General features: G+C 38.2%; 1 protein-coding gene across 8 annotated transcripts in view; it reads left to right on the top strand.

Moving 5' to 3' along the window:
- The window catches only part of Ate1 (arginyltransferase 1), an 89331-nt gene that overhangs the window by 42862 nt on the left and 21787 nt on the right, over positions 1-24682 (top strand). For all 8 annotated transcript variants that reach the window (XM_090345711.1, XM_090345717.1, XM_090345718.1 and 5 more), the window contains 2 exons: positions 3541-3722; positions 6295-6394. In XM_090345711.1, coding sequence (XP_090201837.1) covers positions 3541-3722; positions 6295-6394 — 282 coding nt within the window. The remainder of the gene's footprint in view (positions 1-3540; positions 3723-6294; positions 6395-24682) is intronic.

A 24682-nucleotide genomic window follows, 5' to 3' on the forward strand; every position in this document is an offset into this window, starting at 1 on the left:
AATCTCCAGTATGATAGTGGGGCAATGACATGTATGAAAAGCTTCTCTGCAGGCATGGGATTACTGCTGCTGGCTGAAGATCTTGCCCTATCACAGACACAGAAGGCGCCATCTGGGAGTCACAGCCCCTTGCCAACACTGTATCTGTTTGTACCTTGAATTTTGTGAGCAATGGATTTCTGTTGTTGAAAAGTTACTCAGTGTAATGTGTTTTGTTATAGTAGCCCATGTGCACTGACACACCCAGTAATCTCCATTTGTAATTTTTCTACTGATGTTGCAGGAATTTTTTGTTTTATTTTTTTAACTCTTTGGTTTTAGACATTAATGCCTATTGCCAAAAACTATGGAAAAGAGAAGCAAAAATAAGAAAAATATCACTCATTTATTTAGTATTTATTGAAGGTCTACCAGAAAAATACGAATCAGTTGCATTTGCTTTTTTAAATCACTTCTGTAAAATAGTGGTGTATTACTAATAGATATTATAATTTGCATTTTCCACACTCAGCTTTATTATTTCTTAATTTTCTCATAAGTAGCTTTTTATGTTTTAGGAAATCTTATAGATTTTGATGCTATATTGGCTTATCAGGTATTTATGTTTCCATTTTTAAAATGAATCTAGATTTTGTTACCATAGTTCATGAAACTTAGTAAAAGGTGTAAAACAGGTGTAAAAATAGTATTTTTAAAAATGTAGTATTTTAATCAGGTACCTCTTAACTTTAAGGGCTTTATTAAAGCATTGACCACTAAAACATTCAGGACACTGATTATCTAATTCTGGATTTTGTGCTAGTTAGGCACTATTTGAGAGAGGTATTTTTCTCTGCAAGGAAGGAAACCTTGGATTCTGCTCTTAACTAAAGTCTTCATCCAAACTGAAATCCCTTCACATGACTTACTTCCTCTCTGCTTATTCTGTTCGTTCTTAACAGCCTTTGCTTTGGGCATGACTGAGGCACATGCAGACAGGCGAATAAGAAGACAGGTGTACTTTATCAGAGTAAATATGCACCCATTTAGGGAGCAATCTAGCTAGAAGCAAGAATTGGCCTATTAATATTGATGTCGTTTCTACATGGTACCTTTGGTATTGTACTGCATAGCTCATTAATCACCAAAGGTACACCATCCTTTTCTAACATCTAGAATGTTTGTTTTTTTTCCCTTTTATATAGCTAGAGGTAAGCTTTATTATTTTTCCTGTTATCAGCTAAACCCTTGAAATTGAGGAACTTGTGAGAAATGACTTTGCTTATTAATTCCTCCACATATCCATACTACAGATTTAAGAAAGAAAGAAAACTATTAGAGACTGCTAAATGCATCACTGATTCATTTATGAGGAAATATAAAATAGCTGCTGGTAGTTTGATCATTTTGCTTTTTAATGGGCTACTGATGTAATTTGATCTTTGAGAATGTCATTCAAACCCTTAAAAACCAAGAACAAATTGGCCTTAAATTGGCTCATGGTTTGACTTATTCGCGCTTTGTCATTTGTTTCTCACTACTACCATGAAAGCAAGTAGTAGTATAAGACATATTTGAAAAAAAACATTGAAATTTTTAAATTACTCTCTTGTTGAAAAATATTGTCTGCCTATCTAATTCATTCAACTGCCTCAGAAGTAATATGAAAGCCTTTCCATTTTCTCTCCATAGTCTTAACACTAGGGAAGAAACAGAGTTTTATGTTTGAAGTCCTTACAGTTTTTTTTTTTAAAGTATACAAACACATACCCGTATTTTCTGGTTGGTTGTATCATCGGCTCAAAGTCAGGCTACTTCTTAGACCAACGTGAACATGAAGATCTCTTTCCATAAGGTCTCTTAACTATAGACCCTGCCCTGAAACTACATAGCCCCTTCTTACTGTTTTATTGTAGTTGATGAGGCATGTTGAAAGAAGGGGGAGAGAAGTCCCCATTTCCTCTAGCCTCAGCTTGTAGACCTCATCTCTTTCCCCACTGCTTCCCAATCTTCCTTGGACTTTGCGTCCAGTCAGTGTGGTTTGTCTCCTGCTTGCTGTCTAAGCCAGTATATCACATTCAGATGTGTGCACAGGATGCCTGCATATTCTATTAAAATAAAGGTTGCTGGGTCCATAGGTCTGGGATGGGGCTAAGATCTGAAGTGCTGAATTTCTCATAAGTGAATAGCCAGTATTGATGCATTAAAGTTTATAGTTTACATTAGGGTTTATTATTTGTATGGGTCATTCTCAGCATCATAACAAATTTGCAGTGAAGTTCCCATTACTGAATTATACAGAAATCTTTGTGTTCTGTTTATTCTTCTCTTTCGTCATCCCCTGGTAACTACTGATCCGTATATTCTCTTTGTGTTTTGGTCTTCTAGAATTTAATATAATGGAAATCACAATATGTAGTTCTTCAACCTTAGCTTCTTTCACATAGCAGCATGCTTAGGTTTCTTCCTGTCTTTTTGTGACTTTGGTTCTTTTCTTTCCTTTTCTTTCTGGGCCTGGGCGATGTCTTTGGACTTTCTCAAGGCTAGCGCTCTCCCGCTTGAACCACAGCACCACTTTGGGCTTTTTCTGTGTATGCGGTACTGAGAAATCGAACCCAGGACTTCGTGCATGCTAGGCAAGCCACTGTACCACTAAGCCACACTTTTGGCCCGATAGCTTATTTGTTATCAGTCAGTAATATTTCATTGTGTGACTATAATAAGTTCGTTACTGCATTCACCTGTGGAAAGACATGTTAATACCACTAGTTTTTTGCCAGTTACTATTAACACAGTTGTAAATATCCATGTGTGTGGTTTTCACAGATTTTCAACTCATTTAAGAAAGTCTTGGAATGCCTAATTTTTTGTGTATTAACTAGAAAAAACAAAGGGATTCCTGTGCTTCATCTGTGGTGATGCTGTCACAGAAAGGGCTTCCTACCCAACCTTTGACTTTCACGTTAGCTGTCTTTCTCTCACACATTGTTTCTTTTCAACCCTGAGAAATTTTACATTGCTTATTTTCAAATATTAAAATAAGTTGAAGAAAATTTACTTTCATTTTACTTTCTTTTAAAGTAATTTTTAGTTTTAATTGGCACATAGTAATTGAGCATACTGATGGGATACAGTGAGACATTTCAAAATATGTATATCAGCTATAATCTGATCAGAAGAATTGATAGACCTGTTCAGTCCTCTACTAGGTCATTTGAAATATTCACTTTCATTGTTGTCAACCATAGTTATCCTGCTGTGCTATAGAATTTTATAAATCCTCCAAGCCACCTGTACTCATGTACCTGTGACCTTCCCTTCCCTCCCATCCTCTTCCTTTCCCCTTCCCTGATGTCCCCCTTTTATCCTTTTGTTTACTTAATATTTCTGCAAGTAAAATGTTTTCAATTTTACAGAGAATGCGCACAGCCTAGGTGATAGCAACAAAGAGGAAATTTTAAGACCCACTAACTTAAGTAAAATAGAAGTATACCAAACTAATTATAAGTTTTTAATGTGAAGAAAACATTAATAAACTGGGTGTGTATCTGCTTTTCGTAGGCAGAGAATCCACCGAATGGACCAGAGTGTGGTTATGGCTCCTTCCACCAGCAGTACTGGCTTGATGGAAAGATCATCGCTGTGGGGGTGATTGACATCCTTCCTCACTGCGTGTCATCTGTCTACCTGTACTACGATCCTGATTATTCATTTCTGTCCTTGGGGGTCTACTCAGCCTTAAGGTAAGATTGTTTTTTGCAGTTGTAATGGGTTTCAGGGAGCTTCAAATAATTATACTCATTTGATTGTACTTCATTTTGTAGGCTAGAAATCCTGTTTAACAATATATTGTAATCGGTTGTTACTGTAAAATCCTTTAGTTTTATGTTGGTATTTACAAGTAACACTTGTAGACCTAATGCCATATCTGATTTTAATGTTTCCATACATGCCAGTATGTAAAAACCATTGTTTTTGATGCTGTGGTTGTTTTCCTACATTTGTTTAAGTTTCGCTGTTAGGACCACTTTCATTCCTTAAATGTTGTCCCTTAAGTGTTGTCATCAGCATCACTGTCCATTAAAAATTAATGTGGTATATATGAGTAAAAGCCCATGTCTTCTGGAAGAAATGCTGGTTTCCAGTTCCACATTGCTTGAGGAAGGAAAACCATCTTGAGAAATATTTCATTAGGTAGTTTTCTGGTTATATAATCATTGCAGAGTGTATATACAAACTGGAGTGACATGACACTGGACAGAATTGCTTTATGGTTCTGTTGTTGATTAAACATCATTATTATCAGGATACAAAACAGGATGAAAATTACTGGCTAATATCTGGAAACTATGATCCTCATCAGAAGATGATTTTCTTTCTGATCTTGGCTATCTACCTATATAACACAGCACAGTTGTTTCTTAATGGTATAAAGATTGGATTTTCAAAGGAGGGGAACAAGATGATTGCGAGGCAGGGAAAGGAGGACAAAAACATGAAGAGGTAACAAGGTGTGAGAAGTAATGTACCCATTACCTGATGAATGTAACTGTAAACCCCTCTGTTCATTATCCTGTTACCCGTCAGTGTTCTTGAAAGGTGAGTTATATAAGACTAACTTTTTGAAGGAAAATAAGGGACAGCAGATTAAAAGATACCAATTTGACTTTGATCTTGATGTATTTCAGTGAAATCTGTTTTACACTCCTTCAGTTTCATCAGTTTCTCAAGCAGTTTTGCAATCAATAGTTTATAGTTTCATGTTTTTAGATTTTTAAATAGTCTGTAGGTGTGTGTGTGTGTGTGTGTCTGTCTGTCTGTCTGTCTGTCTGTCTGTGTGTCTGTGTGTCTGAGTGTCTGTGTCTGCATGTCTGCCTGAATGCATGTGTTTGTGTTGATATGAGGGCTTGTACTCGGGACCTTGAGTTCTTGCTTATCTTTTTCACTCAAGGCTGCTCTGCCACTTGAGCCAAGCTTCTGGCTTTTTTTTTACTAGCTAATTGGAGTTAAGAGGCCTTAGGATTTATCTTCCCAGGCTGGCTTTGAATTGTGATCCTCAGATCTCAGCCCACTGAGTAGCTACAAGTAGTGCTTACACTGCTTGTATTTAAAAACACACTCACAGCCTGGGAGTTTGGCCTAGAGGTAGACTGCTTGCCTAGCATGCTTGAAGACCCGGATTCGATTCCTTGGCACCACATACATAGAAAATAGCCAGAAGGAGTGCTTAGGTTCAAGTGGTAGAGCTCTAGCCTTGACAAACTCCAAGGATAGTGCTCAGGCCCTGAGCTCAAGACCAGGACTGGCAAAAACAACAACAACAAAAAACCATTTACCTTAAAGATGAACTTTTGGAGTAACAACTGATCAAAGATTTAAATTTGGACTTGCAGAATATATAGAATATTTCATAAAATTATTGTTTCCCTGAATTTTGAATCGATTACAGCAAAAAGAAGAAAAAAGAAAAAGAAACAGAAAATCTTCAAGAGTCAAACAAAACTCTTCCTCATGCTTTAGAAATGTACCCAGGTTCTACTTTTAACAGACTCTGTTAGTGGCCTAGAGTTTTTGAAGATTGTAGGACATAATGAATAATAATGAGACACTATAGATTTCTTTAATTTTATGCTATTTGAATTTTAGATCAGTACTTTGCATACATAGAATGTATGCCCAAAACTTTGATACCTTATTTTTTTTCTCTTTTTGTTGCCAGTCCTGGCATTTGAACTCAATCCTGAACTCTGGATACCCTCTCTGAACTTTTTTTTTTTTAAAGCCCAAGGCTAGTGCTCTACCACTTGAGCAACAGCTTCACTTCTGGCTTGTGTGTGTGTGTGTGTGTGTGTGTGTGTGTGTGTGTGTGGTAAATTGGAGAAAAGAGTCTCATGAACTTTTCTGCCCGAGGCTAGCTTTGAACCACAATCCTCTGAACAGCCTCCTGAATTACTAGGATTGTGGGTTTGGGCCACTGGTGCCCTGCTGAACTTTGATGCCCTTTGGTCAAACAATTTGGATGTCTCTTTGGGTGTCTCTTTGATAACAGCTATCTTAGTGTTTTGGAAAGAAAAATAATTTTGGGAAGTAGTCCTGTGGCTCAAGGGGTAGGTAACCTTGAGCTGAAATGCTCAGGGACAGTGCCCAGGTCTAGAGTTCAAGTCCCATAACTGACCAAAAACTTTTTGAGGTTTTTTTTTTTATATACTTAATGTCATATTTTATCAAATATTTGCCATCAGATTACATAATGTTTTTGGTTTTGTTTTTAAAATTGGGGCCAGAATTAACTTTATTTTCATCTTCTTTTGGCAGAGAAATTGCTTTTGCTAGGCAGCTTCATGACCAAGCATCTCAGCTCTGCTATTACTACATGGGTTTCTATATTCATTCCTGTGCCAAGATGAAATACAAGGTAAAGTCAGTTTTCACGTATGTGTCTGTTTTCATTATAGAAGAGGGATCTTTAATGAAACTGTGTCTCAGGGCAGAAGATTGGATTGTTGAATCAGGGTGAGTAGGTTAATAAAGAGACCCCTTTGCTATCTCAGAAAATTTACTTCATGCATGAGAATCATGGTCTTCACCACACTGGCTTTGTGATACTGGGAGATTTAAGAACATTTCAGAATTTTTTAACAGGTTTTGCAACTGTAGTAAAACCCTTGATGCTTGCTAAATTGTAGCAGATAACCAAGCCCCAGAGACAGATTTCCCTCCTGCTGTACGTGAAGCCCTGTAAGTTCAGAAGATGCAGAGATGCACTCAAGGGACTTACTTGAGACCTGTTGTCCAGGTGAAGCTGGAGCACTCTGTAAAAGCACCTCTTAAAGTGATTAGTAAGTGCAAGCATGGGGTTTTCCTCTACAAAGTGTGGAGGAAAAGGAAAAGAGGGGCTCAAAAAAGAGAAGGCAGCTGGGCATTGGTGGCTCACACATGTAATCCTAGCTACTCAGGAGGATGAGATCTGAGGATTGGAGTTCAAAGCCAGTCCGGCCACTAAAGTCTGTGATACTCTTTATCTCCAATTAACCACTAGAAATCTGGAAGTGGTGCTGTGGCTCAAGCAGTAGGGTGGTAGCCTTGAACTGAAGAGCTCAGGGACAGCGCCCAGGCCCAGAGTTCAAGTCCCATTACCAACCCCCCACCCCCCAAAAAAAGGAATGATGGGGCACACATTTTGAAAAAGAACCTATAGGGAGTTGAGGTGACAGTGCTTTTGATAGATGCCTATCATTTCATTCTACAAATGATAACCAGGGGACTGGAATGACCTTGAAAGCTAGATAATTGGGAGTCATTGATTTCAGACCAAAAGTTTATATATAAGCCTACTGCTGGTGGCTCACACCTGTAATCCTAGCTACTCAGGAGGCTGAGATCTGAGGATTACAATTCAGAGTCAGACCAGGCTCGAAAGTCAGTGAGACTCATCAATGTAGCCTAATCACATCCAACCCAAACCCATCACAATTACAGCTTTAGGATAAATATTTTTAAATTCTATTGCGTAAGAGACAAGCTTAGGCTTGTTGCATTTTTGCTTTTTTTTTTTTTTTAATCCATGAAATGTGTATTGAGCAGTACTGGAAATATATTGCTTTTCAGTGAACAAATAAGACCCTGGTCTCATGAAACTTGTGCTCTATGGAGACCCAAAATTCCATCAAGGTCTTTGGTACTGCTAATGAAAAGGATTTTAGAGATTCCTTATTTCCAAATCCCCAATTCAGTATCTTGGTATAAGTACACAATGAATAGTTGGTTAAAGCACAAAGTGGAAAATTGATCAGGACTCAATTTAGCTTAACTCAGTTTAACTCAAAACTTTAATTTCTTCTAGTATAGTCATCTTTTTTCTTCTTGGAAGACGATTCTGAAATTTTGTATGATTGATTGTGATTTTATAGCTACTTGTGAGGTGATAGAATTTTTGAATATTAAATGAATTTAAAGCCTGTATTTTCCTAGCACCTTTTTTGGGTGGGGGGGGTCATAGGGCTTGGACTCTGGGCCTGGGTGCTGTCCCTGAGCTCTTCAGCTCAAGGTTACCCCTTGAGCCACAGTGCCGCTGCCACTTCCGTTTTCTAGTGTTTAGTTGGAGATCAGAGTTTCACATATTCTTTAGTTCTTTAGTGCCTGGGCAGATATCAGGCAGCCTCAGTGAGTAGCTAGGATTACAGGCATGCTCCACTGCGCCCACCCACATTAGCCCCATTTTTGGAAACTACGTTTGGACCCTCACAGACACGTTGAAGCCGCATAGTGGCTCACACCTGTAATCCTAGCTACTCGGAAGGCTGAGATCTGAGGATCAAGGTTCAAAAACAGCCCTAGCATAAAAGGACCTGAGACTCATAACTCCAGTTAACCTCTAGAAAATGGTGAGTGGGGCTTGGCTCCTCTGGGACAATGCCTAGGCCCAGAGGTAGGGTGGTAACCTTGAGTTGAAGAGCTCAGGGACAGCGCCCCGGTGGAGTCAAGCCCTATGACCCACAAAACGTTGATTTTAATTTTATGTATTGTTAGTTTAAATATCATTTAAAATTAATTTCCATTACTTTATGATTGGATCTAAAAAAGTCTTAGGTAACCATAGAAGTAAAGATGTTTTTACTTTAGTTCGGATCTCAGCCTCCTGAGTAGCTAGGATATAGACATGAGCCACTGTGCTCAGCAAGACTTTTTTTTTTTTTTTTTTTTTTTTTTGCCAGTCCTGGGCTTGAGCTCAGGGCCTGAGCACTGTCCTTGGACTTTCTCAAGGCTAGAGCTCTACCACTTGAGCCTCAGCACCACTTCTGGCTTTTTTCTATGTATGTGGTACCGAGGAATCGAACCTGGGTCTTCATGCATGCTAGGCAAGCACTTTAACCACTAGGCCAAACTCCCGGCCCCGACTTTTTTTTTTAAAGCTTTGTGGTCTCACTTGGCTTTTTTGCTTATAGCTGGTTCTCTAACAGTGGATCCCTACCTCTGCTTCTGGCTTTTTTTTTTTTTTTGGTAGGATTTTATTAACACTGACTTTTACATCCTATTTCATATGTCATACTTAACAAACAACTATTCAAGAAGGAAATCTCTATATGCAATCACTTGCACATAGATTTTAGAACATAATTAAAATTAAGCTGAAGGTCTGTGTGTCATAGATTCATATCAATCTATATAATATAACATGTCTATAGAGTATATATATCCCATCATAGATTTTTATGTCTATGTAGTTATGTTTGTATCTCCAAGACCATGTCCATAACCTTGGGTACCTGAATATTGAGTCATTGCTTTTGTATGTTTAGATCTGATATCCACATGTCAAGGAGACCATGTGCCTTTGGTCTTGATTTATCTCATTCAACATGATTCGCACTAGTTTCATCCACTTCCCAGCAAATGCCACTATTTTATCTTGTCTGTGTAGACTTCCACTGTACATATATGTAGTGGGGCATCTAGGTTGTTTCCATTGCTTGGCTATTGTGAGTAGTGCAGAGATGAACGTGTGGAGCAGGTGTCCTTATCATATACTGGGTTATGATGTTCAGGGTAGTTGCCCAGGAGTGGTATGGTGGGATCATAGGGAAGGTCTATTTTCAGCTTTTTAAGAAACCTCTAAATTGCCTTCCAGAGTGTCTGTACTAGTTTACATTCCCACCAGCAATGCAGTAGGGTTCCTCTTTCTCCACAACCCTGCTCTTCTGGCTTTTTTTTTAAAAACAATTTTTAAAATTGTTATTTTAAAGGTACAGAAGGGTTACAGTTACATAAGTCAGGTAATGAATGCATTTCTTTTTGAACAGTGTCACCACTTCTCTTTATCTCATTTTTTCCCTTTCTTTTTTTCATATATTTTTTATTGTAATTAATAGAAGGGTTACATTATATTCACCAGATAGAAGGTGCATGACTTCACATACATTGATACCCTTTCTCATGTCTTGGTCCTCATTTCCCTCCTATCAACCCCACCTATTCATTTTTTCCTTTTTGTGCCTGTTTACAAGTTGTTTGTATATGTTGTATTATTTTCTGTGATCGGAGGCACATAGATAGTGGGGCTCTGTGTTCCTCCCCTAAGATACCCACTTTTGGCTTTGCTGTATGTGAGTGTCCAAAGTCCTATATATTTTCTCATGTCCCAGGATATTTGAGTTAAAACTTTCTTTTTTTTTTTTTGAGTCATAACTTTCACATAGGAGAGAGAACATGCAGCATTGGTCTCTCTAAGCTTGGCTTACCTTACATTAACATGGTTTGTTTAGGTCCATTCATTTCCCTATAAATGATAGAATACTATTCTTACTAATGGCTGTGCAAAATTCCATTGTGTGTAGGTAACACATTTTTTTTTTTTTGATTCACTCATCTATTGTAGCCAAGTTCCAGAACTTGGCTATTGTGAATAATGCCGCAATGAATATGGATATCCAAGTGTCTTTATGGTATTATAGCTGTGATGTTCTAAGTAGATGACCACAAGTGGTATGGCTGGCTAGGTCATAGGGAAGACCCATGTTTAGTTTTTTGGGGAGCATCCAGACTGTTGTCCAAACTGGTTGTGTTAGTTTACATTCCCACCAACAGTGCAATAAGGTTCCTTCTCCCCCACATCTCCACCAACATTTGTTGTTTGAATTCACAGTGTTGGCCTATCTTAACTTGGGTGAGATGGTATGTTTTCATTTCCTTTTTGGCAAGAGGTATTGAGCATTTCCTCATATGTTGCTTTGCCACTAGTTCCTTTGCCCATGTAGTGATTGGTTTATTAGCTTTGAGACAGGTTAATTTTTTGAGCTCCTTGTATATTTTGGATATTTGTATATTTTGCTTCTTGCAATGAGTGGCATTGTGGTTTAGCATCTGGATCCAGATTCTGGCCCAATGGCTGGTTCCTGCAAGATGGGATGCAGTATTCTAACATCCTGACCTGGATTCAGGCTTGGCAGCAGAATGGCACAACATGGGCATGATGATCGTGTCCTGACTTAGATTTGGGCCTAGTAACAGGTTCCCAGGTAGCAATCTTGTGCCACTATCTTGGTTCTGGACCAGCAGCTCATTCCTGCAATGTTGGGCATGGTGGTCTTTGGTTCTGACTCAGATATGGACTGCCAGTGGGGTCCTGCAACATTCTTGCTACCTGCATTCCATCTTGTTGGAAGGGTCCCATGTGGAGGGGCAAGGGTGGTTTAGTCATTCCCCTGTGAGCAGGCTAGTTTTTGTTTTGTTTAAAGACTGTTGGACCTTGTAGTTCTTTGGCTTGGGACTTGGGTTATTTTCCTGTAGTCTTTCTTAGTTAGCTGTGATAGGGTTGGGAGGAAGGTTCTGGCCTCTTTGTCCTCTTCCAGTGTGGCGTTCCTTCTTAGGCGGAAAAGGAGTTTGGGCTAAGCACTCTGGTTACCACCAGTGCTGATCTCCTGTGGAAGGAGTTCCCAGAGTTGGTTCTGAGTTGACCAGCAGTGTTGTGAAACTTTCCTGTGCCTGGCTGTCATTCTGTAATGTCTTCTGCAATTCTGGACCTTCAGGTGTGTTGCTGACTGTGCCAGTCAGGGGGGTGTCAGCATGGTCTAGATTGCAGCTTAGCTTGCCTGAGGATGGGGGATGGAGGGTGCACATCACAGATTGCTGTCCTTGTATGCACAAGGTATAAGTTCTTCTTTGTTCTTGTGATTCCCTGTCTGCCTGTTTTCTTGTTGTCATACTCTTGAGGTGGAGTGCATGTTAGAACAACCTTAATGTTTGATCAGAGACCTAGGATAGTTCCTGTTGCTACTCCATCTCCTTGCTGTTGTTCTGCTTCTGGGTGTTTCCAGGTAAGTTGGAGATAAGGCTGTGATTCTTAAATTTCAGCTTCCTGAGTAGCTAAGATTGTAGGTATGAACCACCAGCACCTAACTAAAAACATAGATCTCAATCAGAAATTGTGCTTTACAAAGTATAAAATAGTGTTTGGTTCAAGCACAAATATTTGTCATTGCCAGTTGAAAGTCTAGAACTAATGACCAACCAAAAAAAGACTCAGAAAATGAATTCCAGTCTATTCTAAAATGGTATATAAATAAATAAATAAATAAATAAATAGTATATAAGATTGAATGGGGGTAAGTTTAACATGTAGCTACAATCAGTTATTTTTTTCTTGGACAGCATACTGTGAAATGTATATGGAAAGTCTACAGAAGTGTTTTCTTTATGATATCAAAGTTAAAAGAAGGCATATTGTTTTTTACCCAGGAGTAAAAGTCTTAATAGCCACAAAGCAGCAGACTGTTACATGTTTGATATGTGCTAGACAGATGTTGTGTCTCAATGTGGATTCTTCCCTAGTAGAGTTTACAAAGGGATGCAGGTATTTACAATATAGTTCATAAGGAAGTACTAAATGCACTGTTTACTTGAACCTACATTAATGTTTCATTTGAATTTTCATGTAGATTAGGACATATAGCATAGATGATATAATACCAGTTCCAGTATTTTACAGCTGGCCAAAAATTTACAAAGAGCTTTGTAAAGAAATTTTATACTACTCTATTGTTGGAGTAGCAAGTTTTCATGAAGGCATGCTGAAGTGATGGTCTTTCTTGATGTGTAAAGAGGGTTTCCAAAGGCAGCCACCAACCCCTTACCTCTGTGTGTTCATGCTTCTCCACCCATCAGAGCTAGAGTCCATTTTCATCCACCTGGAAGGTGCTGGCCCAATGACTTGTACTTTCCCATGAGTGCTGCCAAAAGAACTGCCTGGATTTTGGGACTCAGGTCTTATGTAGACTAGTTGTCACCATGTTTGCCTTTAGAGCCAGGCATTGGGTAGAAAGCCCAACTACTCCGTTGGAAAGAGAGGCTACCTGTGAGGCCTGAAGCCATCTTGCATGTTTTAGTTCCAAACAAGCTTTTAGCTGAATGAAAATGCCTGCTTAAACTAGAAGAACATCACCAGTTGTCTTCTAGCCAATTCATGGGATCATGGGGAGTAACGAATAACTATTTTAATAAGTCCACTACATTTTGGAGTGGCTTGTTACTCAGCAGTGGATGACTAAAACACATAAAATAAGTATGCAGATTACATCTTTTTTCCCATGTCGTGATGTGCAGGCTCATATCCTGCATTCAGCTGATCTGAGCAATTTCTGTGGCTCAAAAAAAATCTGAGTTTTGTCAAAGTCATTTAATTTGCATATGTAGGCAGACTAGAGATATACTTTTTGGCTTAAGAAAATTGATTTTTGTGTAAAGCATTTTATTTAATCATTTACTTGAATCTAAAGGGATCTTCACATGTCGACAGATTTTGATTTTGCTTGCCTTGCTAATGATGAACACTGCAAGATGGAATCACCATGTGGTCATGTTCATAGTTGCATAAACAGCATGTGTTAGGGTAAATTCTCTCTAAGTATTAATGTTTTTCTAACTGCTACAGTTATGCAGAGCCTACTCCCTAAAAGGCTTTTATTAGGGGTCTTTTGGTCTTGCTGTTCAGCATGTACATATGTGGGTACATTTTATATAAACGTTAATTACAAGCACCCTATTGAGTCAGATATATTTGCTCTGTGGCCATAGTCATTAAAAAATTTGATGAAATCTAGTAAACAGGCTATCAACCAAAGGAGTCTCTTGACATGTGCTGTCATTGCTATACTTGGTGGTATTTTAGCATAACTCTTGTCAGTTTGGGGACTCAGGCCACAGCTGAAATGAGTGTTAGAGTCTCCTGGAAGTTCTTTTTGCTGAAGTGGAAGGAAACGATCTCTGTTGGCTGCTGTCTTCAAGGTGCTTCAAGGTCCCTTTGGCCTACTCTTCTCTCACACAATTCTAACATGGTTGCTGCCATTGGGAATCTCAGGCTAGTAGCAGTGATTATAGTTAAACGCAGCATTACTCTCCCAAGCACTCCTTAAGGTACAGTTCAGTGGGTTTGAGTACACCGACTCACAGTGCTGTGCACCTCCTGTCTCAAAAGACTTTCTTACGGACAGCAGCTCCTCATTCCTCCCTATTCACAGCCCTTGAACACTTCATTCCTCTCACTGCCTTACATGAGTGGAATAATACAGTTGTATAATTCATGCAATATGTTCTCAGGGTTCATCTGTGTTGTAGCATGTGTTAGGATTTCCTTCCTGTTTAAGGCTGAATAATTTTCCATTGTGTAGCTATATACCACATTTTGTCCATCTGTTTATCTGTTAATTATCTGGCCCCTATTTATTTATTTTACTTGGAACATTTTGGGTTCCAATTTTAAAAACAAAACAAAAAAAACACTATATAATCAGATTTTATCAAATCTGTAATTTGATAAAATATGACATTAAGTATAAAAAAACTCAAAAAAATATATATATTTTTTTTGTCAGTTGTGGGGCTTGGACTCTGGGCCTGAGTGCTGTCCCTGAGCTCTTCAACTCAAGGCTACTGCCCTATCCCTTGAGCCACCACACCATTTCCCATTTTCTAGTGGTTAATTGGAAGTGAGTCTCATGGTCTTTCAGGGTCTTTAGTGCCCGGGCTGGCTTTGAACCGTGATCCTCAGATCTCGGCTTTTTGAGCAGCTAGGATTACAGGTGTGAGCCACCGCACTTGGCCTATTATATAATTTTTTTTTTACTTCACCCCTATATATTTGAAATGATTTGGTAGCTTTGAAAAAGAAAATTGGAATATATAGCAGTTAGGTATAATTTAAAAAATGTCCTGTCATATACCATCTCTGGAGTGCTGCTAAGAAGCTGACTACAATCTGAACTAGATGTTTTGACAGAGTTCTTTATCCAGACCTAGGTGTAGGCCAAAATAAACAATGATTTCGGGCAGTGCTTCAGTATCATGACAGGGCCGGACATTAGATAGGGTTCAGAAATGGCAGCAAAGAAACAAAAGTTCAGTTCATTTGCTTCACCATCCCTGTACTGAATGCCTCCGCATGCGTGTGGTCAAATTGCACTCCTGGAATTCCACGGGAATTGCTCAAAAGAAGTACTTGGCTAAAATGAAAGCACCTCCCCTAAAAATACTGAACTGGAGTTAATGGAGCTGTATTTGCAAAATCATGTGGTAGTGAGATGTGCCTGAGTCCAGGCTTTGAAGTGTTTCCTGAGCAAACCAGGAAATGTTACTTTGCTGCCTTCTGGAGGCCCAGGGTGATACATCCGCATGGTATGTGCTGCTGACCTGAGAGGAACCACAGCACTGTGCAGAGTGCTAGACTCGTGATTTTGTATCTGTATTATTTTTATTGTCAGGTGTCCTAGGGATTCGACATAGTTTTGTTTTGTTTTTTAAGTTACCACAAAATAATTATAGTAAGAGATTTTTCATGCCTCCTGCAGGCCATGAAGGTAAAAGAATTCTGGTTCCCATCTTAAATTGTTTCCAAAATTTTTCATATGTGAAGAAGACAAGTGCCACTTTAGAGGCAAAAGTATTTTCTTGAAGTTCATCTGTTTTAGATAGAAAAATTGAACCTCAAGATAGTTAACCCAGAGGTTGTGTTAACACACATTTTAATTTTAGTAGCATTAGGAGAGTTTAAACTTAAACTCCTTGAGTATTATATTGTAGAGCTTTTAGATTCATGTATGAGTGGTCTATATTTCAAACAAAGATAAAAACATGGGTAAAATCTGTGTTCATTTAAAAATAAAGGATAAGTTGTTTTCACTGGTTCATAAATAACCATTACTTGCTCTGAAGAAGTCAAAATGAGATTCTACAATTGGGTTTATTTGAGTACCTGCCTCTATCATTGCTCTGAATTAATCTCTTGGGCGTAGTTTTTAATTTACTGTTAAAAATTACTGAAATTGGCCAGGAGTTTGGCCTAGTGGTAGAGGGCTTGCCTAGCATGCACAAAGATCCGGATTGATTTCTCCATACCACATACACAGAAAAAGCCAGAAATGGTGCTGTGGCTCAAATGGTAAAGCTCTAGCCTTGAGAAAGCCCAAGGTCGGTTCTCAGGCCCTGAGTTCAAGCCCCAGAACTGGCAAAAAAAAAAAAAAAAAAAAAAAACCCTGAAATTATAGGAGTAAAACTTTTGTTTTTACATGGTAGTGTTTTTGCTACATTCTTAGATGTTTTTATATAACATGTTTCTATTTCTCTGCTAAGTAAAGAGCTTGTTTCTTTATCCTCACCCCTCTATTCCTATTCCCCTTTTTCAGGATTGCTTCCTTTGAAATCTTACCTGACACTCACTTGTGTTTTGTTTCTGTTGCTACTTACATGCTGCTATCAGCTTTTATTCTGTTGCATTGTAAGTGCTTGTTTGCCCATCTATCTGTCTCATTAGAGTCTAAGCTTCGGGAGAGGTAGAATTTGAGCTCATTACATTCTTTATAGTAGATCTTCAAATAACTTTGGGTAGGTAGAGATAGATATAAGGATAATGAATCTTTTGTTAGGTAGAAAATGAGTGTATATGTCAAATAAAATTGCTTTGTTTGGCATTTCTACAGCATAACTTAAAAATAATTTTGGTAATATTAATCAAATATAAGATTTCTTTCTTCAGCAATGAAAAAGTTGTTATGCCTAAGTTGTCAGAGTGAACAATGGAGAGCCCCTTACATTTGTATTCTTTTTATTTTTCTGAGGCATTGAAAATAATTTAGAACATTCATTATTTTGAGGCAGTCATTCTGCATAATTATTATATGGGCAATAATTTGAATTGAAGGCTTATTTTCAAATAGATTAATTTGGAAGTATTTCTAGATTATTGCACTTATATTACTATAACAAAAACACTTAAGGCTGAATATTTAGAAACAGCAGAAATTGACTTCACTCTCTGGAAGCTGGGAGACCAAGATCAAGGTACTGCGGTTTCTGTGTCAGATGAGGATGGCTCTCAGCATTTGAGACAGCCAGCACCTTGTCTACCATATACTCATAGGGCAGGAGTGGAGGAAGACAAAGAAGAGCCCATATCCCATGTCACATAAGGGAGAGCAGAAGGGATATAGGCTAGTTTCCTTTAGTATGTCCCCCACCTTCATTTGTGTTGTGACAGAGTTTTGCTGTCTGACTTCAGACTGCTTATGAGCCCAGGGGTAACACCAGCCTTCTTGAGGGCTGGAATTATAGTTGTGTGCACTTGGCTTCTTCAGACCCTCAGTCTGTTCACAAAGGTGGAGCCCTCATGACTTCTCAAGAGGCCTGGCTCTTTACCAATACAGTGGGGTTAAGCTTTAGTGTGAATTTTGGAGGGTATTTGTTTAAACCCTATCAAATATTTAATTAAATGAGACCTACTGTAAATAAAACTCTTAAAATGACTACTAGACCATAGTACAAAACAATTTTTTCTAGGGAGTATGATAATATATTTTATGTAATTGTGTAATTTCAACTTACAATTTACTCATATGTTTTAACAAAATAGCATCAGCTTGTTTCACTACATAATAAATTAGCTGTAGATGAACAATGAGGTGAAATGAATAGGGACCCGCTAAGTGTCCACTTACCCACCCCCAAACAGTGATTGGGAGTTCCAGTCTGGTGTCTACAGACCTTTATGGTTGTGGGATAATTGGTGTGTGTGCTATTGGCATCTCATGGTAAAGGGTAAGGGTACTGCTAACCATCCTTAACACATAGGATACCCCCCAACTATTACAAATTAACTGGCCCCAAATGTCCATAATGCCAGGTTGAGAGACCCTTATTAAAGATTCCTGACTTGTGCTTGATGTCTGTAGGTCTTGACTATAGTAGAGTTACTGTGGATAATTTGACTCTTCTTACCAAAAGAACTTAAGAAAAACCAATTTTAGCTTCACCATAACAAGCTAGAAATAGCCTATATAATTTTCAAGAAAGTAGATTTTTATGTCTAATTCACGACACTGTGCAGTCATAAACGCTTTGATGACCTTAGGACTTTTGAGAGGGCTCACATGTGATCTTAATGTGAAAGTAATTAATGTTTCTGTGTAACGAAATCTGGTTGTCAAATCTTGAGTTCTTTTCAAAGCAGCAGCAGTGATAAAAAATACAAAATTCCTCAGATGTGATGTTTTCTTTATCCAGTTTGACATGCGTGACAAGGTCTGGACTTTAGTATCTTTAAGTCGTTGTAGAAATATAAAGAAATTCCACAGCACCATAATTACCAAGTGATTTGGATTACTTTTATTCAGTTAAATTCAGCTTATCTTTTCTCTCCTTGCTCCCCCTTCAGCTGCTTCCCCTCCTGCTGATCCCCCTCCCCCACCCCCTCCCTTTCCCTCTCCCTCCCTCTCTCCCTCAGAGGGGGTGAGTGCCAGCCCTGGGGCCTTAATTCAGGACCTAGGCATTGTCTGAGATTTTTTGCTCAAGGCTAGTGCTGTATAGCTGGAGCCACAGCTTAATCTCAGAATCCTTCTTGCTTTTTTAGTGGTTAATTGGAAAGAAGTGTCTTTATGGGCTTTCCTGATCAGGCTGGCTTTGGACTATAAACTTAAGATCTCAGCCTCCTGAGTAGCTAGGATTACAGGCATGAGCCATTGGCACCTGGCCCATTGGCCTTTTTCTTTTTCCTTTTAGCACCAAGAATGCCATATATAGTATTAGGCAACACTTGTTTTTATGTTTCTCAAAGCAAAGATGTCACAGTGGCTCTTTGGACTGAAGATGCAGCACTATTCACTCAGGTGATCCCAGTAAGTAGCTCATACTCATGAGAAAGGAGAACAGAATATTAGAGGCAAGACCTAGATGGCATTGTAACCGCCTGTGCTTATGAGCTTGTCTGTCATGGTTAAGCTGAGCTGATTTAGAGAAGCTCTGGTGCACATGTGTGTTTAACTCTTTGTCTTGTAGTAGTCTTGCTGTGCATGGAGCAGATCTTCTAGGTCCTCAGTAGGTGGATTCCTGAGACTACACAATGCCCAGAACTCTATAAATATTTTTCCTGTACATGCATACTTGTGATAAACTTTTTAATTTTTAAATTTGGCACAGTAACAGATTAAAAACAATAATGACAAAGTAAAATGCTTATAACACTATACTTGTAAAAAGATATGTCAGTGTGGTCTCAAAGTACCTTATTTACACTTTCTAAAATTACAGGAAGCACTTTATGGTTTTCCTTTGGTTTATTTCAATTACTGGCATCACTGCTCCCATGCCTTAGGGCCTTAGTAAATGAATTAAGGGTGATTTGAACACAAACACCGTGCTACTGGGGGAATTAGCTGCCTAGTTCTTGATAGGCAATCAAGGTAGGATTCTGCATAATGCAGAACTCATGGCCTAATTAAAGCAGAGCAAGAATTGAACAAAATTCATCACACCACTCTAAATGATACCTAGCTTAACATTTATGAGATCTTTCTGGAGTTTTAAATATTTTCCACTCTAGTTAACAATGAATAACTGAAAGTACAGAAAGTAAAACCATGGATAAAAGAGAACTGCTGTATGGTACTGTAGTTGGCTGCTAGAATGGAAACTAGTTATTCCACACTTTCTCCTTCACACTCTGTGTGTGTGTGTGTGTGTGTGTGTGTGTGTGTGTGTGTGTGTGTGTGTGTAAATGACAGAGGTTCTCACCTGCTCATAACATTTTACCTGATTTGATTTTGTTTGGCTAGTCCTGGGGCTTGAACTCAGGGCCTGGGCACAGTCCTTGAGCTTTTTCAAGGCTAGTGCACTTTCACCCCTAGGCCACACTCCCACTCCATATTTTACCTGTTTTATCCACTTTTTATTCTCCTCTCCCTTGTCCCCTTTCTCCCTTTCTGTTTGTATGTGGATGGATTAATGTATTTTATGTGCCTAATATGCTTATTATACATTTGAAAATATGATTTTTAACTCCCAAATACTTGCTTGAATTTGTGTTTAAGAATGGAGACTCTTCCACAGTCACACTATAGCTATCAATTTTAGTAAACTTAGTATTGGTACTTAATAATTTGCTATTTTTCCATTTTTGCCATTTGACCTATATTATCCATCTTCACCAACCATCATATGGTAAATTTCCTTTAAATGTTTTAAAATGAATTTCACACTAAATGAAGAGATCTTGATTTATGCAGAGGGAAGGCATGGATTTCTTTTCAGGTTTATTAATCCTGTTTATAATTGTTTCTCTTAGAGAAACACGTAGTGGAAGAACTAACAGGCTAAGAACTTTGAATACAATTCATGTCTATGTGTTCATTGATTCCATTTTATTAATGCATAATAGTTCCTTGTATGTGTGGACCACAATTTATCCAATCTTCTTTTAAAAGATACCTTGGTTGCTTCTAGGAGAATTTTGAATGTCCTGTTTTTTCAGTATTGCTTGTATTGTGGAGAAATTTCCATGATTATATCTCTATACATATTTACACTGTATTCCAATTAACCACATCCCTCTTATCATACTTATGTATGATATGTATCTTTTTGTGTATTTTATTTTGGAGGCTTTGTTATAGCATTAGTTATTTTCTAACTAGCAAGTGTTAGGAATCCATTTTGTGTATCTAATAATTTGAGAAATGTTCTTTCAGGAAGAGGAGAGGAAATTTTCATAATAGAATCTACCCCAAATACACATAATAGAAACTACCCAAAAGGCACAAAGGTATAAATAACAGCCTTTGCATTTTACATTTGTATTTTCAATTGTAATTTTTATGTTTCTCTTAAAAATTTTACACTGAAAATTCAGTTAGCTTGACTGTCTTTAGTTCTTTTCATAAACTGATAAAATGTAAGCCCATCTCTCTGTTGTATAATTTTTTTGATTTATTTAGGCCTTGATGCATTTTATACTACATTTAGGAGCCAACAGCACTGCTCTCTAGTGGCTATTTTAGTTTCAAGTAGTACTGAAAGGTTACTTTTGTTCTTTCAGTACTTCCCAGGCTTAGTTTGCAAGCTCCCAAGAGGAGTGTAAGGAAGATTGTAAGGAAGATTGAATAACTCAGTGATGTCAGCCTGTTCGCAATAAGGGAAATAAAAGCTGTACTCTTCTTTGTTTCTGTTCAGAGGACAAGTTGGCAAGAGAAAATGAGGAACATGTCAAACAAATACAAAAATCTTACTGTCATTACCATTTTTATTATTTTTCCTTTTTGAACTTTAGTTTTACTTAAGTAGCCAGTGCAACTGTGACTTGGTCCTGACTTTATCTGCTTTTTTCCTTTCAGTCTTAATTGGGGCTACCTAAAACCTGTGGTTGTCCCTTGTCAGCTCTAGCCTTGAATCACAAGCACCTTGTGGCTATGGTTGGGGGATTAGCTGGGTCCTGGCTTACAGTGGAGCTCTGCTCTGCCTTCTTACCCTGTGCATTCAACATCCTGTGGTGATGCCTTGAGTTCTTTTGTAGAACTCACCTGGCTATGCCTGCAGAAGTCTACATATAGAATTCTTATGGCTGGTACATTGTACCGGAATGTCCCTGCCTGTGTTTTCATCTTTTTCTAATGCCAACTTCTCTTACCATGATGATAGAACTTAATTCAATATTAACTCATGGAAAGATAGTTTAAAACATTATTTATATAAAAATTAGCTTATATACCACAGAAAGACTCAAAAATGAGTTAAAATAAGATTGCTGAGGGCCAGGAGTTTGGCTTAGTGGTAGAGTGCTTGCCTAGCATGCAGGAAGACATGGGTTCGATTCCTCGGTACCACATACATAGAAAAGCTGAAATTGGTGCTGTGGCTCAAGTGGTGGAGCGCTAACCTTGAGAAAGCTCAAGGACAATAGTCAGGCCCTGAGTTCAAGCCCCAGGACTGGCAAAAAAAATTGCTGAATTAGTTGTGGATGAAAAAACTGAAAATGTTTGGTATAAGAAAAATCAGTAGAAGAATGCTTTGCTTTTGTAAGTGCCCTCATTCTCATAGTGCTTTAACAATCCAGTAGTGGAAAGTCATCATCGTGTTTCCTCAGAGTCAGAGTTATGTCTGATTGCACGTGCAGTGGTGGGCAGCTTCTGTTTCATCTCTGCTGCTCTGTTCGCTTGCAATACGGTAGCTTTTGCTGCAAGTTATATTTATATTAGAGTTGGAGGCACTCAAGCAAAGTGTGCTTAAATAGTTCTACCAAGTCTGTATTGTCGAATAGTGCCTTTTGCATAATGGGATTACAGGCGTGCACTGCCGTGTTCACCTGGTTTTTTGTTCTGTTTTGTTGTTGTTGTTTGTTTTGTTTTTTTAAGAGTATCATTGAACCTAGAACTGTAACTCTGCTTTTATGGTTTTTTAATATTGACATTTTTGAGGTTGCCATTGTTCCATTATTTGAATTAGTCTTTTTTTCCTTGATGATCTTCTTTAGATTAACCATATTTGTTGTCAGTGTGTCCCAGGATCAGTGATGTGGTAAAGGTGGCATCTTCCAGGTTCTACACAGTGCTGCTGCTTCATGGTTGCAGTGATTCCTCTGTAGGCTGAAACATGGAGGTTGAACGTATGGTCTCTGGTGACCTTTTGCCTCATTATGTAATTCCAGTTGTTTGTAAATATTTAAAATGTTAGTATTTATGCATTATCAATGAAAGGCTGTTAGAAAATATATAATAACACAAAAATAATACAAATAATACTTTTATTCTATAACTACGCTTTTACCAGAAGAACACAAAGTAAAGATCTGATCCCCAAAAACAGAAGAGCTGAGTCTAGGTTTTGATTTCATGGCTTGTTCCATGTACAGCATTGTTAGCCTCCATGTCTGTATACTATGGGGTGCAACATAATGGCCCTCCTTTAAGACTGCTGTGCAGGTTCATGAGAAAGACCCTGAAGTGCTCAGCCCAATTGCCAACAGATAATAGCTTATTATTCTTATTATAATTACATTATTGTATACAATTTATCTAAAATTTGTGACTAAGTTTTAAAAACTTCAGAGTCCATGTTCTTGATACTTTTGATTTATTTTAGTGTTTAGATGTTTCTAAATATACTGTTCAACCTAGATATTTCATAGAAAGTGCTTTGGAGAGCTTCCATTTGCTTGTTCGAAGTGTTTCATTTAATGCTATTTCGGCAGGAAGAAGAGATTTGGGTACTTGTAGGTCATATTCCTCCCTAAGATTAATGTTAAATAACCACTGTGCTAACTTAGCTTATTTAGTGAGAGGTCTTCAAATCCATTGCTCACAAACACAGTTTAATCTGGGGATAATAACTCTCCCAGTAAATGGTCTCTGTGAAGACAGAAGACTCTAGCAAACACATAGACTGTTATGAACTACTTTGTATCAGAAGTACTAGTGAGATGATGCAAGTTTTCCCCCTCTGACAAGAATGTGAACAGTTTGAGCAGTGAGAAAGAAAACTCGAGTGAATTCAAGCATATAAACATCTCTGGGTCTGTGAGCTCTTAATGAAAGTAAGCAGTACTGCTAGAGTGTGTGCCAGGTACTACCTGTGTTACTCTGTTGCCCTCATCACTGGAAGCTGATGGATCCACAGTCTGTAGAGCAGCAGCTTCAGACACACAATGCTGCACATCCATCCCCATGACTAACAGTAACATACATGACTTTAGACTTCAGAATAGTTCATCAGAACTGTACTTCCCCACATCTGGAAGTGGTAGACTTCACATTCAACTTCATTTATGCTGCTTCCAAAGAATTCTGATGTGGTAAACTGGTAATTATGCTGTTGTGATTTCTGTAGACAGTTTAGGATTGGAAAGGTGATGATGACTGACTCCTTAAACTTTAGAGAAATACATTTTTTGTATAAAGTCCATATAAAGGAACTTTATTGCTCAGCCATTGACAACTTTGCATTCATATTTATCTATTTAATATTCCAAATACTGTCAAACCATGTATGACAGAATTTTAAAAAGTGTTTGTGTTTGATACATTTAAGATTTTATTTTGGGTTGATAAAATAGACATTAACGTAACCTTTGCAGAGACATTGATGACGACAGTGATCGTCACTGTCATTCTTGCACTTGCTGAAGCATTGGCATTCCCACCAAGCCCTCCCTTGCCAAAACACAGCATATTCACACACAGGGGTAGGATGGAAATTCATCTAAGACCACTGCTGTGGCCATGTGAGGGGAAGAAAGCGATCCTTAACCGTAGTATTTAAGTCATTGATGATAAGTTTTCATCCAGCAGAAAAAAAGGAATGGTTACCAAAGATTACACCCCAGGATAAATATGAGGTCATACCTAATGTTTCTTTTTTCCTTAAGAGTGTAATTAACTAGGCATTGCAAAGTGTTTACTTTTTTCATGTTCTGGGGAAAACATGACTCCAATTAAAGATATGACCAGTGAGAGAGATAGCCTAATGATTTATTAAAGCTGTACATTTGCTGGGAACTTTTTGTTTTAGCATTTGCTTGATTCAGGGGATATTAGGTTTGGGGTGGTTTTTTTTTTTGTCAGTCCTGGTGCTTAAACTCTGGGCCTGGGCACTGTCCCTGAGCTCTTCAGTTAAGGCTCCCTCCCCTACCGCTGGAGCTATAGCTCCACTTCTGGTTTTCTACTGATTAATTGGAGATAAGATTCTCACTTTCCTTAGTGCCCAGGCTGGCTTTGAACTGAAATCCTCAGATCTCAGCCTCTTGAGTATTAGGATTACAGGTGTGAGCCACTGCGCCTGGCTAGTTTTTAAAAATGTTAAAAAGCAAAATTAAATGTATGTTTTGAGTAGGTATTTATTTGCAAAGGGGAGATCAAAAAGATTGTAGTTTGAAATCAACCAGGACAAAAAGTTGGCA

Source organism: Megascapheus bottae, chromosome 15 (assembly GCF_031878675.1).
Source record: "Megascapheus bottae isolate mThoBot1 chromosome 15, mThoBot2.hap1, whole genome shotgun sequence".
NCBI lineage: Eukaryota > Metazoa > Chordata > Mammalia > Rodentia > Geomyidae > Megascapheus > Megascapheus bottae.